This window comes from Trachemys scripta, chromosome 7 (assembly GCF_013100865.1).
Source record: "Trachemys scripta elegans isolate TJP31775 chromosome 7, CAS_Tse_1.0, whole genome shotgun sequence".
Classification (NCBI taxonomy): domain Eukaryota; kingdom Metazoa; phylum Chordata; order Testudines; family Emydidae; genus Trachemys; species Trachemys scripta.
The window spans coordinates 15,260,768-15,274,394 of record NC_048304.1 but is presented as its reverse complement, the minus strand read 5'-3'; the positions used below and the strand labels follow the sequence as shown (position 1 = coordinate 15,274,394).

The 13,627-nt window shown below is 40.9% G+C and overlaps 1 protein-coding gene across 3 annotated transcripts in view; it reads right to left on the bottom strand.

The window, feature by feature from the left end:
* ITPR1 (inositol 1,4,5-trisphosphate receptor type 1) overlaps positions 1–13,627 on the bottom strand; it is a 252,648-nt gene that overhangs the window by 74,272 nt on the left and 164,749 nt on the right. For 2 of the 3 annotated variants that reach the window (XM_034777902.1, XM_034777903.1), the window contains 3 exons: positions 13,261–13,308; positions 8,416–8,548; positions 7,434–7,624 (listed from right to left, as the gene is read on the bottom strand). In XM_034777902.1, the coding sequence (XP_034633793.1) occupies positions 7,434–7,624; positions 8,416–8,548; positions 13,261–13,308 (372 nt within the window). The remainder of the gene's footprint in view (positions 1–7,433; positions 7,625–8,415; positions 8,549–13,260; positions 13,309–13,627) is intronic. The other variant, XM_034777904.1, reaches the window with a different exon arrangement.

The window sequence follows — 13,627 nt, the reverse complement described above, 5'->3', positions numbered from 1 at the left end:
TCATATAAATATGTTACTAAACTCAACTTTGCACTACCACTTGATTTTGTACATTTCAACGTGCTGCAGAATTTTATATAGAAAATAAATAGCAATTATGATGGCTGTGAAGCTGAGGGTTTTGGCAGCTGGGTAGGACACAGTTGGGAGGTTCTGGCACTAAAGAAAGTGAGGGGAGTGGTTTAGTAGCATAGAGTAAGTAGATTTCTGACATTTCATTTCAAAGTTATTCATCCCAGTGGGATGAATGGTGTAGTTCACATCTCTCAGAGTTACTGTTTCAGGTTGTCTGCAGGCTCAGGGACCACATCTGTTTACGTCTGCAAAGGGCACTGCCAATATCTCACAGACAACTAGATCTGAAGAGAGCTACGACTCTCCACCCAACAAATGCTATTGATAGCTGGGATGCCCATATCCTTTTGGGTGTAGATTTACTAGTCCTGGTTGGCTGCTGGCCTGAGAAGTCAGGTTAGAACTGAAGGAGCAATAGATTGGAAAGGCAATGTAGTAGGTCAGAATCGTGTGTTTTTAAATGGTATGCCACCTACCATGTCTAGATACTGATGTTTTGAACTCCTGGGTAATTACAACATCAGGTGACTTTTGAATTTGGCACCTGTGATTTTTCAAGGTTACCACTGGTTCTTTTTAGCACTGATCCAGGTCATGACATGTTTTTCTTCTCTTAATACCAACTATGTCAACATGGCACCTTTTTACTTAGCAGATCTGCTCCCCTTGTGCATTCAAAGTCCTTGCGACTTTAATGTCACCAACATTTTCTCTTTAAATGTTTTTTTTACACCTGTGCACTGCCAACACAGCTGAGAAAGAATGATCTCAACTACTCCTTCTTGTGCATCAACTGTACAATTTTTTACTGAGCTCCTCTCCATTGCCTTTGAAGGCAATGGGGCACACTATGGTCCCAAACCATAACCTGCCCTGGAGGATCTTTCTTACTGGTGTGGATACATAAGAAGGAAAGAAGCCAACACGTCTCTCAGGTCCCAGATAATTTTGCAGGGCTGGCATGTATAACGAGCTGATGTGATATGGAAATTAAGACACAAATATGGAACACCACAATGCCATTTTTACAGTCACATTTCAGAGAAGAATCACAATTACGCTGCAAGCTCCAGACCTTGGCCCAGAGCAGTTTTTTATTCTTGCTGCTTCATTAACTTTCGCCTGCATGCTGGAATCATAACTGTGGCACCAGCTCCCAGGGCTAGTATTATGGCCCTACAGCACATGCTCTTCAGGGTGCTTTTGCTAGAGGATATTCCCTGCTCGTCTCTTCCCAGATCTGGCTCTCACATCTCCACCAGAGTTCCACACAGAGTTCTGCTGCAAGATGACTTCTTAGCCCCTGAAAGCAGTTCCATGCATGACAGGGATGTAGAAGAACCCTCTTTCCCCTCTCCTAAGCAGCCTCAGTTCCACCCCTTCCTATTCCAAAAGCAAGCAGCCACTGAGAAATGAGTAGTATGGGGCAGGGACTAAAGGAAATTAAAAGTGATATTCAGAGTGCGATCATTAATGCATGTGGGGAATCAACTTCTCATCTGCATATAATGAACTTTGGTTTGATTATCAATCCCCTTTGCCATGTAATTTCTATTTGCACCCTTATCAGGAGTGGGGAAAGAAGAATTATGGTTTGGGGTTGTTTCCCCTGTAAGAGCATATGCAATAAAACAGATATACTAGTCCTAAGGACTGGTACCATATTAAGCTCTTGTGGCATTTTAGTACATACTTCACCAAAAGGAAGTCAGTCTCATCACTTTATTTGATCTTGACAACGTTACTTGGGAGTGGTGTGGGAAACCTATTTTTCATGTAATCTAACTTTTGAGAAGATCCCTAATTAAGTGAGCTGACCAAAATTGCCATGGAGAAGAGGAAGTTATGTAAGCGAGTTTACTCATCATTAACTTTCACAGATCCAGGAAACCTGAAACTCCAGGAGGTGAAACAGCATATATGGTGCACATAATTTTTATTTGGCAGACAAGAGACATGCTATAGGAGAAGTCTTTAGCAATTTCCTCCACTGTCATTCACTTGCCGAGTTTACATTAACTGAAGCAAATTCACAGTGTTGAAGTTTATATATGCAATAGACTACCCTCTGATCTGCTCTAAAGGAGAGAAGTATGCTCTAAATTAAGCTTGCCTACAAGCAAAATCACAAAGCAAAATTGTGCAAAGCAAGCCAAAGAAAACAATGTATGTAGCAACAGGTGCCACACACAGGCCAGCAGCACTACAGAAAGAGTGTGTATGAACCTTCTTTTACATAACACAGCTCTGAAGGTGATTTCTGAAACAGCACCTATCCACGCATTTCTCAGGAGTTTTTGCCATCTCTCGGAAAGCACCAGGGGAGAATGACTGGTTCCAGCTTTCTGTGGGTAGACACACTAGGAGTTACATAAAATATAAGGGAGCTTATATAATTCAGTTCAGTGAGCAGTAACATTTGTCAAGTTAATTTATTGCCTTTTCTGACCCTTCGATTCAAACTCGTCTGTGCTATTATAAATTGCCAGGGTTCTAAATCAGGGATGAGCTTCCATAGCAAATTTGATCTCTCACTCCAATAGGAACAATAAGCTAATTTCAAAAATAAACAGTTTCTTAGAAATTTCTATTAGCTTGCTCGGCAGTAGAAATGCTGAAAATGCTCACGTGTATTCTAGAAATCAGAACTAACCTAATCTGGATTAGGAAATTCCATCTTGATCGTTTAATGCTTCAATGAAACAGAAAGTCATTTCCACAGTTAAAACAACCTTCCTATTAGAATAATAATGAAATAATTAACACTCATTCATCACCATTATAAAACATGCAGCAACACCGAAGCCAGTATGCTCAAATATCTACTAACATAAAGAGTTAGCAGCAACAACTATTTAAGTTATCCTTGTCCAATAGCACAGTGCTCTTTTCTCCCATTAAGGCACATGGGAGTTACCCGGGAACTCCCATTATTAACTTTAACAGGAGCATCATCACATGTTAAGACGCTGTGTGTCAGTGGAAACTTTTTGCTTCAGTGCACTCTGTGCTCATTTCCCATGTAAAAACCTATGGTAAGAAAATACTGTGCAAGAACGAAGCATTTCAGATCTCATTGCCAAGAAAGTCATTTTGCGTAACCCATTTTGCCAGTATCCCAATAGTTTCCTCATCCTCAATTTGAATGCAATAAAAACATCTACAGAGTGTAGTGTGAGCTTGTTGAGAATACCATATTAAATAAGAGCTGCTAATAATAAATATACATTTGTCATGAATGAAGATAATCAATTTGTGTAGAATTGCAAGGCAAAGAATTTTGGTAGGTGGAGTTTCTGAAAGTTAAAATTAGAAGTACACGTGCACTGATAATCTGTGATACAAGATTAACAAAGCTCAGAGTCACTATTCTAATGGCAGTTTGTTAAAATTACAGTAGGATCTCCGTAAATCCACAACAAAGACTGGGAGACCTATTATGAAGTTCTCACTAAATTTGCAAAATTGAAGAAGTGAATAAAAAAAAGCAGAGGGCGGCAAAGATAGTGCACCACCAAATGTACTTTGTTCATTTTGACAAGTGTATCTGGGTTTTCATAATACCTCATAATAGACTAGTAATGTTCTGCAGCATGTTTTGTAGAAGTAATGAAGTCTTAGCAATAGGAAACGTCACACTGCCGTACTCTGCTATTAAATCTTTCCTATGCAGAAGGGAGAGATTCTTTTTAAAAATGTGAATTGAAAGCAGTGTGGATGAATGGACTACCAAATGTAGACCTTCCGTAACAAAGTCTCAAGCAGCTTCGTTTCACCTGCTCACCACCTTCTAGTTTTCTCGGCAACTAGATACAACATTGTCCCCAGGTGCGAAGGGGAAGCATGGTTATACTAACCTCACCCAGAAAGGAGACTAATTTAACTGAGCCATAATTTAGTAATTACTTTGTGGGAGGGAGAAGTGAAATCATGATTTTACTACATCAATCTTCAAGTTCATTTTGATTTGTAAATTCTGAGCCAGCTCTTCTCCCAGAAATTAAGCCCTGTCGTCGGCATTTTTCTACATTAAATTTTGATGCTTTATTTTTAACGACTCAGGTAGTGCTGAAAGATTAGAAAGAGCTGAAGTACAGCTGTTCTTTATTTATACTGAAGCGGCACCTTGAGGCCCTGATCAGAGAGCCCCATTGTGCTAGGCACGGAGCAAGGCAAGAACATTCCCTGCTCCACAGTGCTCACAATCTAAACTAAACAAGTGGGGGTGGGAGGGAACTGCCAAGATGGGGACCTTTGCATACGTTGCCTCATTTTTCACTTTGGCACTCTGCCTTTTGGGCTGTGGGAATCCTTGGCGAGTACTTCATCTGTAGCACAACTACTTCACAGGGTACTTTCAGCATAGTCCCATTCGTAGTTTGGGGCATGAGTAATAGCTCCTGGGCGTGCCTGTGACCTTGTATTCTGTACAGCACTAGCTGTAGGTTTCAGTGAATGATTTGGTGCATAAAACCTCAGTGTAATTCTGTACATAGAATCAATTCATCTGAACTAAAAAAAACCCAAGAGCCAAACCGCACCCCCACTAAGAGGAGATATTTTCTACGGTTGCATTGGTGCACGTAGACACACGTATGCTCTCTCTCTGAACTGCTGTTGGCTACACAGATCATTTTCCTAAAGGTAGGGACACTCCCTGAGCACTTACCCGTAGAGCTGGAGAAGATGGAAAAAGTTAGTCTAATTTGCTGGAAGTAGCATCTTAAAAGGCAAGATCATGACAGAAATTGGCAGAGTTGTAAGGAACGGATGTGAAAGTGCTAGGAGGTTTTACTAAAACTGCTCCATGCCAACAACTTCTTCCTCAGCAAATACTTAATTTACAATCCCCCCACATGTGCAGTGATACACATCAAGTGGAAACTAGGGAGTCTTCCTTTTTGGTTAAAAATGTCTCCTTGGAGAGGGATGGAAGATTTCCCTACTATATGTAAATCAGAGTTAGAAAGGGATCCCTTGGATCATCTAGTCAAAATAGACTGGGAGGTGGCCCTATTCAGTCCATAGGCTTCAAATTCCAGAATAAGCTAAGGAATATAGATTTAGCTTTGCTGGACTGGAACAGAATTTGATTTACCCACCAATATGACATGGGAAGATACCTGTGCATTGCTAGGAAGATGAAGGCTCAGATTTAACACTTGAGAAGATAAATTTCACCCTGCAATAGTATTGCTGTTATTAAAAATTTAAGTTGGTGTGGGGCTCTTTATCCTTTGTCTCAGGCAGAGTGAGCTAAATGTTGATGAATGAGCACACTCCAGGTCCTCTTGCTCATACATATAGCAACAGAGTGCTGAGTCTGAAATTTGGAAAGAGCCACGCAGGTTCTCTCCATACTACTAGACTATACCATATTAGAAGGTTGATGTTGCACAGTGATGTTGTGTATAACGATGCTGGCTGAGTATCACGTAGTGAGGTAACATCACAAAGCAACATCAGTTCGTCACACTGAGTTGTGGGTCTCTGACTCAATACAATGATGGATATAACTATTAGTTCTTCAGGATTTAATACAACTGCTAACACCCAGACACTACTGCCCTTTAGAGTCCTTTATTCTATTTCTTTTCCTGCCAGAGCATATGGTGTAACAATTGCATCTTCTTTTTGTTAATAATAATGGAAATAAACACTTTTAGATAATCTGGTCATAGAAAGTCTGATGTCTACTGCACAGCTTGAGAGCTTGTGACTTTTAGCAAAGCCTGGTATTCTCCCCCTCCACTTGCAAAAATCTGAGCTAAATTCATCTTGATATAATTCCATTGATTTAAAATGAATTATATGAAAACTTGTGTGTGAATTATAACAAGTCAGCTTGTCTATCATCATCATCAAGCATTAGTTAACGAAGTGCTGAAAGGGACCAATCAGAATCAGGGCCCCATTGTGCTGGGCGCTGTGCAAACACACAGAAAAAATATTCCCTGTCCTGGAAATCTCTCAATCTATAAGGCAGACATACAAACGAAACACTGGAGGAGTGGATGTAACATTCTGGAGATAATATTTCTAAAATTCATGCACTACAGCTGTGACATTAAGCTAGGAACCTAAACATGTCAATTACCTTAAGTGTTGAGAAATACTTAATTGATAATTAATTCTCTAAAAGAAAAAAAAGTATATTGTTTAAAAATAACTGCACTACCAAGTTACTGATAGTTTTATTCAGACACAGAATAGAAAGAAATTAAATTATTGTACATATTGGGAAAAACCCATTCTGGACTATTTATACAATATACACACACATCAACATTTTTCAAAAAACTCTGCACTTTCCAAGCAATTTTCAGAAGCCCAAAAACAGGTGCATTAAGTCCTATACAGACTGATCCTGCTTAAAGCGTAGAGTCAATGATAAGGCATCACATATTCTGTAATAGCCTTTGTAGGCTCGTTTAGCCACAGCAATGCATTGGTTCATGTGTGAAGAACAAAAGTAATTGTGCTTTTGACACGTGGCTTTTTTATTGTACGCCCATCAAACCGCACACAAACCCTAAACTGGTAGGTCTAGACAGCTGGCACAAACTTCTAATTCAGTCAATAAAAGCAAACTAAATTTAAAGACATGTAAGCCAATGAGAGCAACACTGTCAGGGAATTAACTACAACCTGGGGCTTCTCGCAAAGTAAAGTGTCTTTCAATTTTAAGCCAGATAAAAATAAAAGCTTAGTCCTGAAAACTCTTACACACTTGCTTAATTTTACTCATGCAGGTAGTCCCACTGACTACTGCATCCTGCTATACTGCCTTAATAACCTCAAATCCGAGCTTCCACACAAAGCCAACGTTTAGAAATCAGTGATACCTAGCTACTTTTAAGTTAAAGTACCTGGGTAAAGACATATTACTTTGAAATATTGCAATACTCAAAAATACACAATACACAGAGAGCACTAACACTTCCCAGTACTTCAGGTCTAAGGGTACATCTACACTACAGGGGGGAGTCGATTTAAGATACGCAAATTCAGCTACGTGAATAGCGTAGCTGAATTCGACGTATCGCAGCCGACTTACCCCGTTGTGAGGACGGCTGCAAAATCGACTTCTGCGGCTTTTTGTCGGCGGCGCTTACTACCACCTCCGCTGGTGGAGTTAGAGCGCCGATTCGGGGATCGATTGTCGCGTCCCAACGGGACGCGATAAATCGATCCCCGAGAGGTCGATTTCTACCCGCCGATTCAGGCGGGTAGTATAGACCAGACCTGAGATTATCTAATCACAGCTCAAAGCAACAGTCAATTTCTTGGGATTTTAGAAAAGGAATTTCAAATGATGATGTTTTTAGTAATCAGCTCATTGTTATCCATTTCCTTACCTGTATAGTAGTGTTGCCACCTTCCAGAAGGGCAATGGCTAGCAGAATACTTTCATGAAAAACTCTATCACTGGTGGCATTCATGATGAGGTCTATGACGAGGTTGGATGCACCTTCTTTATCCAAATGACACTGGACATCGGCCAAACTCATCTCACCTCGACTCATTGAACTGGATCCGGAGCTCCCTCCTATAAAGGTAAATCACAATGAATAGCTGGAGACTGACTCATCCCTTGATAGAACTCATTCTCCAATAAAGAAGAGTAAAATGTTATAGCCTAATAAATTAACACCGTGAAAAATTTAAAGTGCCAATCAGGTGTTTAACTCTGTACAAAAGACAATGACAAGTTCTCTCATGAAGAGCTTATACAGTCTAGAAAAGGGGTTCTCAAACTGTGGGTTGGGACCCCAAAGTGGGTCCCAACCCCGTTTTAATGGGGTCACCATGGCTGGCGTTAGACTTGCTGGGACCCGGGGACGAAGCCCGGGGCCCACGCCCCACCGCCCGGGGCCCATAAGTTAGGCTACTCTCAGCTCAGAAAAAATTTAAGTTCATTTATACATTTAATTTTAATGTATTCTCTTTCAACAACAGCATTTGTTTTTGTAGAGTAGAAGTTTGCTGAGTTCTCCTAGAGTCCATATGAATGTGAAGTGAGAACAATCCAAAAAAGCTAAAAAAAAAAAAAAGAAAGAAAATTAGGATGGTTTCTGAAACCAACATTATATCATAAAAGAGCAAACTGGTAGAACTCCTTCCCAATCCTATTATTAAGGGAGAGAAATAAGTTGCCCTTTTCTATGCAACTCACAGAAAGGCATGGGGGTGGGCGGGTGGGGGGGAATCTCAAAGGGGAAAAAAATAAAAAAAGCTACTTCACCTGTAAAATTTTCAGTTTGTTATGCAGAAACAAGCATAGACAATATGGCAGGCTAGTGTCATACACATCACTAATTAGAAGACAGCACATCCTACCTCCTCCCCCAGCTTTGCAAGTGCCTCCAGGAGACAACGGGCCATTCCCAAAGCTTGTAAGGCTCTCTCTTCTTCCTGCAGGTCTGACGTTGCCATAGTAACGGTTGACCAAAACTTGCCTGAGTGCTTCACCCTTAATTCAAACAGGGTAATGAAATCAGTATTTGAGTTTAATGCATAAATGAACGAACAACAATCAAGAGAACCAGGAGTGGTCTTATAATTGGCCTAGTTTCACCAGAAGTGGTGGGGGAAAGGAAGGACTGAAACCGTGAATGTTTCAAAACAAAACTTCATTGAACATCCTACAATATTTTCAGACCAGCCTAGTCACTATATATCCATCCCACAAGCCTTGCCTGAGGTCACGGGTACCAAATACCAGCAATAGCTAAAGTTCACATGCCATGCTAAAAAATTCTAGCTTGTGTAATATTGAGATTTTATGCCAAAGGTGCATTTTTACTGGTGTCCATTAAAAAGGACGCAGGGCTCAACTTTAAAATCAGACATGGCGTTTGAGTAACACCAAAAAAAAAAAAACCCACACAAAGTGGGGATTTGATAAGGGGACAGTTAGAACTCTGGCAAAGGGCACAAAGAGAAAGAGATGAAATCATGGTTTAAGATAACATGTTATGAGAATAATCCCATGTCTTTATACTCCATTTTGTGAACATTAAAGAGCTGAAACACCCTCCCATTCCCAAATAATTCAAGTTAGTTGACACTACCCATCTGTGTATAATCTCAGTTCCATTAATAGTTTACTGCTTTCCAACTCTTTAGTAAATAAAAAGCACAGCATCTTCCCTGCAGCAAATACAGATGGGTCATTTTGATCAGCCAACATCCTAGCACATGAGATCTTACATGGTTCAGGACACGAATCCTCCAATAATCTGTAGCCACTCAACTATATTCAAAGTTAAAAGGCCACAAGCAACGTTCTACTCTAGGTAAGAAGCCCTGAACACATGCAGCTCATCAGTGGAAGATGAGAGCCTGCGATACCTCTCAGAATCTGAACCACCATTAATAGGCCCAAGACTGCTCCTACTGATATCATTAAGAACACAGTGGGACCACAATTGAGCACTATGTCTGCAAGCTGCATGGTTATTTTGGTAACACAAAAGAGTTGGTAGCATGCCCAGCAATGAACAGGTACACGAGGTATTTTGAGAGTCTTTTAAGACCTTTATAGGTAAAGACAGAGACAAATAACTGTAAAATTATTGGTCAGGGACTATATTTCAATTAAAAATACGTGGGAGACTTAAGCAAAAAATGATTTGAGGAAGAGAGGAAAAAACATCCAAGCTGGAACAAAACAAAGTATCTTAATGACCTTGAGCTCCACTGGCAAAATTCACCCTGCACATTGTATTATAATTCATAAGCCAAGTAATGTAGTTTGCCAGATCCATCCAAAATGTCCCTAACAATGTAGCTTGATATCATCTGCTGTACAAGTTAAGGTTTTGTTTAAAAACTTCAGAAGTGATTTTTAAAACACAGATGAAAAAGAATGAAATAGACCCATTAAAATACAGAGTGTAAAAAGAGGAGTGATTTGTACTTCGGATGAGAAACACTTTAAATTGGGCTCTCTTCAACAAGCGATGGGAGCAGCTTACCTGAAAGTTAAAAATCCTGTAACATCTTTTGGAAAGTTATAGGCTATCCCCGGTGTGCTGGAGAGCAGTGCCTCCTTTCCTAAGAGAATTCCTGTGTTGAATGCATAATGGCTACACCCTTTGCCTTAGTCATTGTGCATCTAGCATCAGACTTCAAAATTATTCCCACATACTATTAGTAGGGCCCTACCAAATTCATGGTCCATTTTGGTAAATTTTACAGTCATAGGATTTAAAACATCTTACATTTCATGGATTCAGAAATTTATATCTTAAATTTAATGGTGGTGTAACCGTGGGGATCCCAACCCAAAAGGCAGATTGGGGGGTGGGGGGTCACAAGGCTATGATAGGGAGTAGTTGAGGTATTGTCACCCTTTCTTCTGCGTTGCTGCTGGTGGTAGCACTGCCTTCAGAGCTGGGCGACCAGAGAGTGGCCGCTGCTAGCAGCGGTGCAGAAGTAAGGGTGGCAATACCATACCATGCCACCCTCACTTCTGCGCTGCTGCTGGCAGTGGTGCTGTCTTCAGAGCTGGCTGCACAGCCAACAGCTGCGGAGCTTCCTGCAACTGGGGGAGGTTCCCGGAGGTGGGTCTGACCCAGCCCAGGAGTAGCCTGTGCAGGGGAAGAGGTAGTCCTGTCCCTCCCCAGCCCGGTTGGGACTAGCAGCTGGAGCCTGGCACATGGTAGGAACCCCCAGCTGGAATGCCTCCAGCCCTGCTGCTCCCCAGCGCCAGGCCCAGTGCTCGGAGGTTAAAGGGCCTTGGGCTGGCTGTGTGTGTGTGGGGGGGGGAGGAGGGGGAGGGGTGACCACAGAACCCCCCCTGAGCACAGCACCCTGGGCAGTCACCAAACCAACATTGCCCACATGTAAGGCTGGACCTGCCCCCACAAAAGTGATGACCCCTCCCATATCATGCCACCATCACTTCTGCACTCCTGCTAGTGGTGGTGCTGCTTTCACCGCTGGGTGCCTGGCCAGAAGCTGCCACTCTCCAGCTTCCCAGCTCTGAGGGCAGCACAGAAGTCAGCGTGGCAATACTGCGACCCCCCACTCCCCCACAATAGCCAAATTTCACAAGGGAGACCAGGTTTCATGGTCCCTGATGCATTTTTCACAGCTATGAATTTGGTAGGGCCCTAACTATTCACATGAAAGATGCTAGATAGGATCCCTATTTTATTCTTCTGCAATCAGCTTCATATGAGGGGTAAGATTCAAAATAAACCTTAAAAGAAGGCCTTGCCAGCAACGTGCTCCCAAAATTATTACAAAAGGCTCACGGGGTACTCCTCCCACAAATTACTTAGCAAAATGATACTAGGAAAAGATCATTACTTCCAAGGTGCCTGTATTTTCGATCATTGATTGGGATGGTCTGTGAAAATATAAGAGAGGCAAGGGACTAGTTCTAACCCTTCCCCCACCCCCAAAACGCCCCACACTGTGTGAGAGCTGTTTTGACGGACAATGACAAGATACTGTTCTAGTACATGCTGCAGTGATTTACATCACTCCCGCTGCTCTCAGTTTTGCAGGCGATGAAGGGTGCATGACAGAACAAGGTCAAATCAGGCAAAAAAACAAACTATGCTGTCTTCTACATGTGTACTCATTAGAAGGGAAACTTGACATTTATACACCCTTTATGCCAAAATTAAGTTACAATGGGGTTTTCACATTACCATTTTCTCTTCTGTTAAATTAACTAGCAGTTGCCACAGCAACTGGCATTTAAAATGGTACTTTTTACTACCTACGAAAGATCTTTAAACACATTCACTATGAATATCATTGTTCAATAAACTTCTCCCCACCCTGCCATCTTCTAAAGGTTAACGGTTGTTCTTTGGATTATAGGTAGTTTGCCTTTATTTCTACTCGATAGGAAAAAAAAAAATCTGATGACTAAAGTTTAGTGGTCAAAATATTTCAGGCAAGAGAAAAGCTCAAGTGGAATTTCTGAGTATGCCTGTTGTGGTATCACCATCTTCTTACTATTGTTGGACTACATCTGAAATAGTGACACTCATAAAAGAGTAGGACAGCAAGCGAAAGCAGATGCGATCATATGTCAAGTGATTTCAATTTCTGGTAAAATGCTCATCCAGAGTTGCACAAGCTTGGAGATGTGTTTTCGTTTTCAATACCACTTCGAGCTGCAGTTCAAGAACACTGGGAAGGAAAACCTCATCATTTGCTTGATGTAATTATTAAAAAGCACTGACAAGCACATGAGAATGTAATCTGAATGAAAGAGGAGAGAAAATATTTTCCCAAATACTATCATTAATTCAGGTGTAACAATGGTCTTGAGAACACTTCTTTAACTATAATGTTAGTATTATACAGCACTTCAATGCTTACAATATGCAAACAAATATCAGATGTTTGGCTGTATTAAGAAATATGAAACATGCTACCTAGAAAAGTTCAATGACATTTAGTCTCCTCTATATTTAGCATCCAGTTAGGCTATTGGTAAGTAGTAGACAAGTGGTATGCAAATATTATTGTAGTCAATGGCATAGTATAGATGAATTGGGTATTGTGTGTATATTAGAAAGCGTTTGCTATTGGATGAAAACCTTTAGGCAGTCAGACATTGTGCATTTACATACACCCTTCAATTAAAATGCAAGATTAAGGCAGTAATACAGTTAAGAAGGAAGTACCACAATAACAGCAGCTTAACTACAGGAGCAGGCAAAAGTGGGAAGCACCACAATGAACTACTTGCAGTGCTGATTTTGAAGATTGCTTAGCTTGTATAACTAAGAGGCACTTTTTGGCCAGGCAAGTCAACTCTGTGGGCCTGATGATCCTTTCACATTGGCTTTACAATGGTGTGACATCACCAGTTTCAAGGGAGTCCCTCCCAAATTACAGCAGTGTGAAAGAAAAAAACACACCAGCCCTTGCAGTGGAGATTTCCAAAGCAACCAAGGAAGCATACACACACATTTTCCATTTCATTTTAATTGAAGACATGTCTTACATGCCTTCAACTACTTTATAGTTGAAAAACTGGTACAAATACCAGTTTGAGATTTTCAAAGACATGGACAAGAAGTTCCCTTTTAAAAACAGCCACAAATTTCTCACCCGAACTTTTCTGCCTGCATATACGGTTTAAGAAAAAAGGAGAGAGGGAAGGAAGCGTAACGGTAATTAGCAGTAAATATACCGGACGACGATACATACCCTTTTATGATCTTCCAGCTGCCTCTGTAGTAGACTTTGATCAAGCTCCTGCTGAGCAGGCAGAAATTCTGTTGTAAAGTATAATACTAAAGAGACACTAATATCTTCAGCATCAATAACTAAACAGTAGAAAAATTCAAGCAAGTCAAACAACTGAGAGCAATGGGGGAGGGAAGATAGGTCGACTGACAAACTTATTAAAGAGTTTCAGGGCTTATCTACACCTTTGATGCTCTCCATCAAACTACACGGAGCATGCATATTTGCTAGATGTTTGTACATATTTAAAAGTAAAAGTAACACACAAAGTTTCCATCTAGTTTCACAGTAACTCATAATACAAAACAGAAAGAAAAAAAAAAAAGAA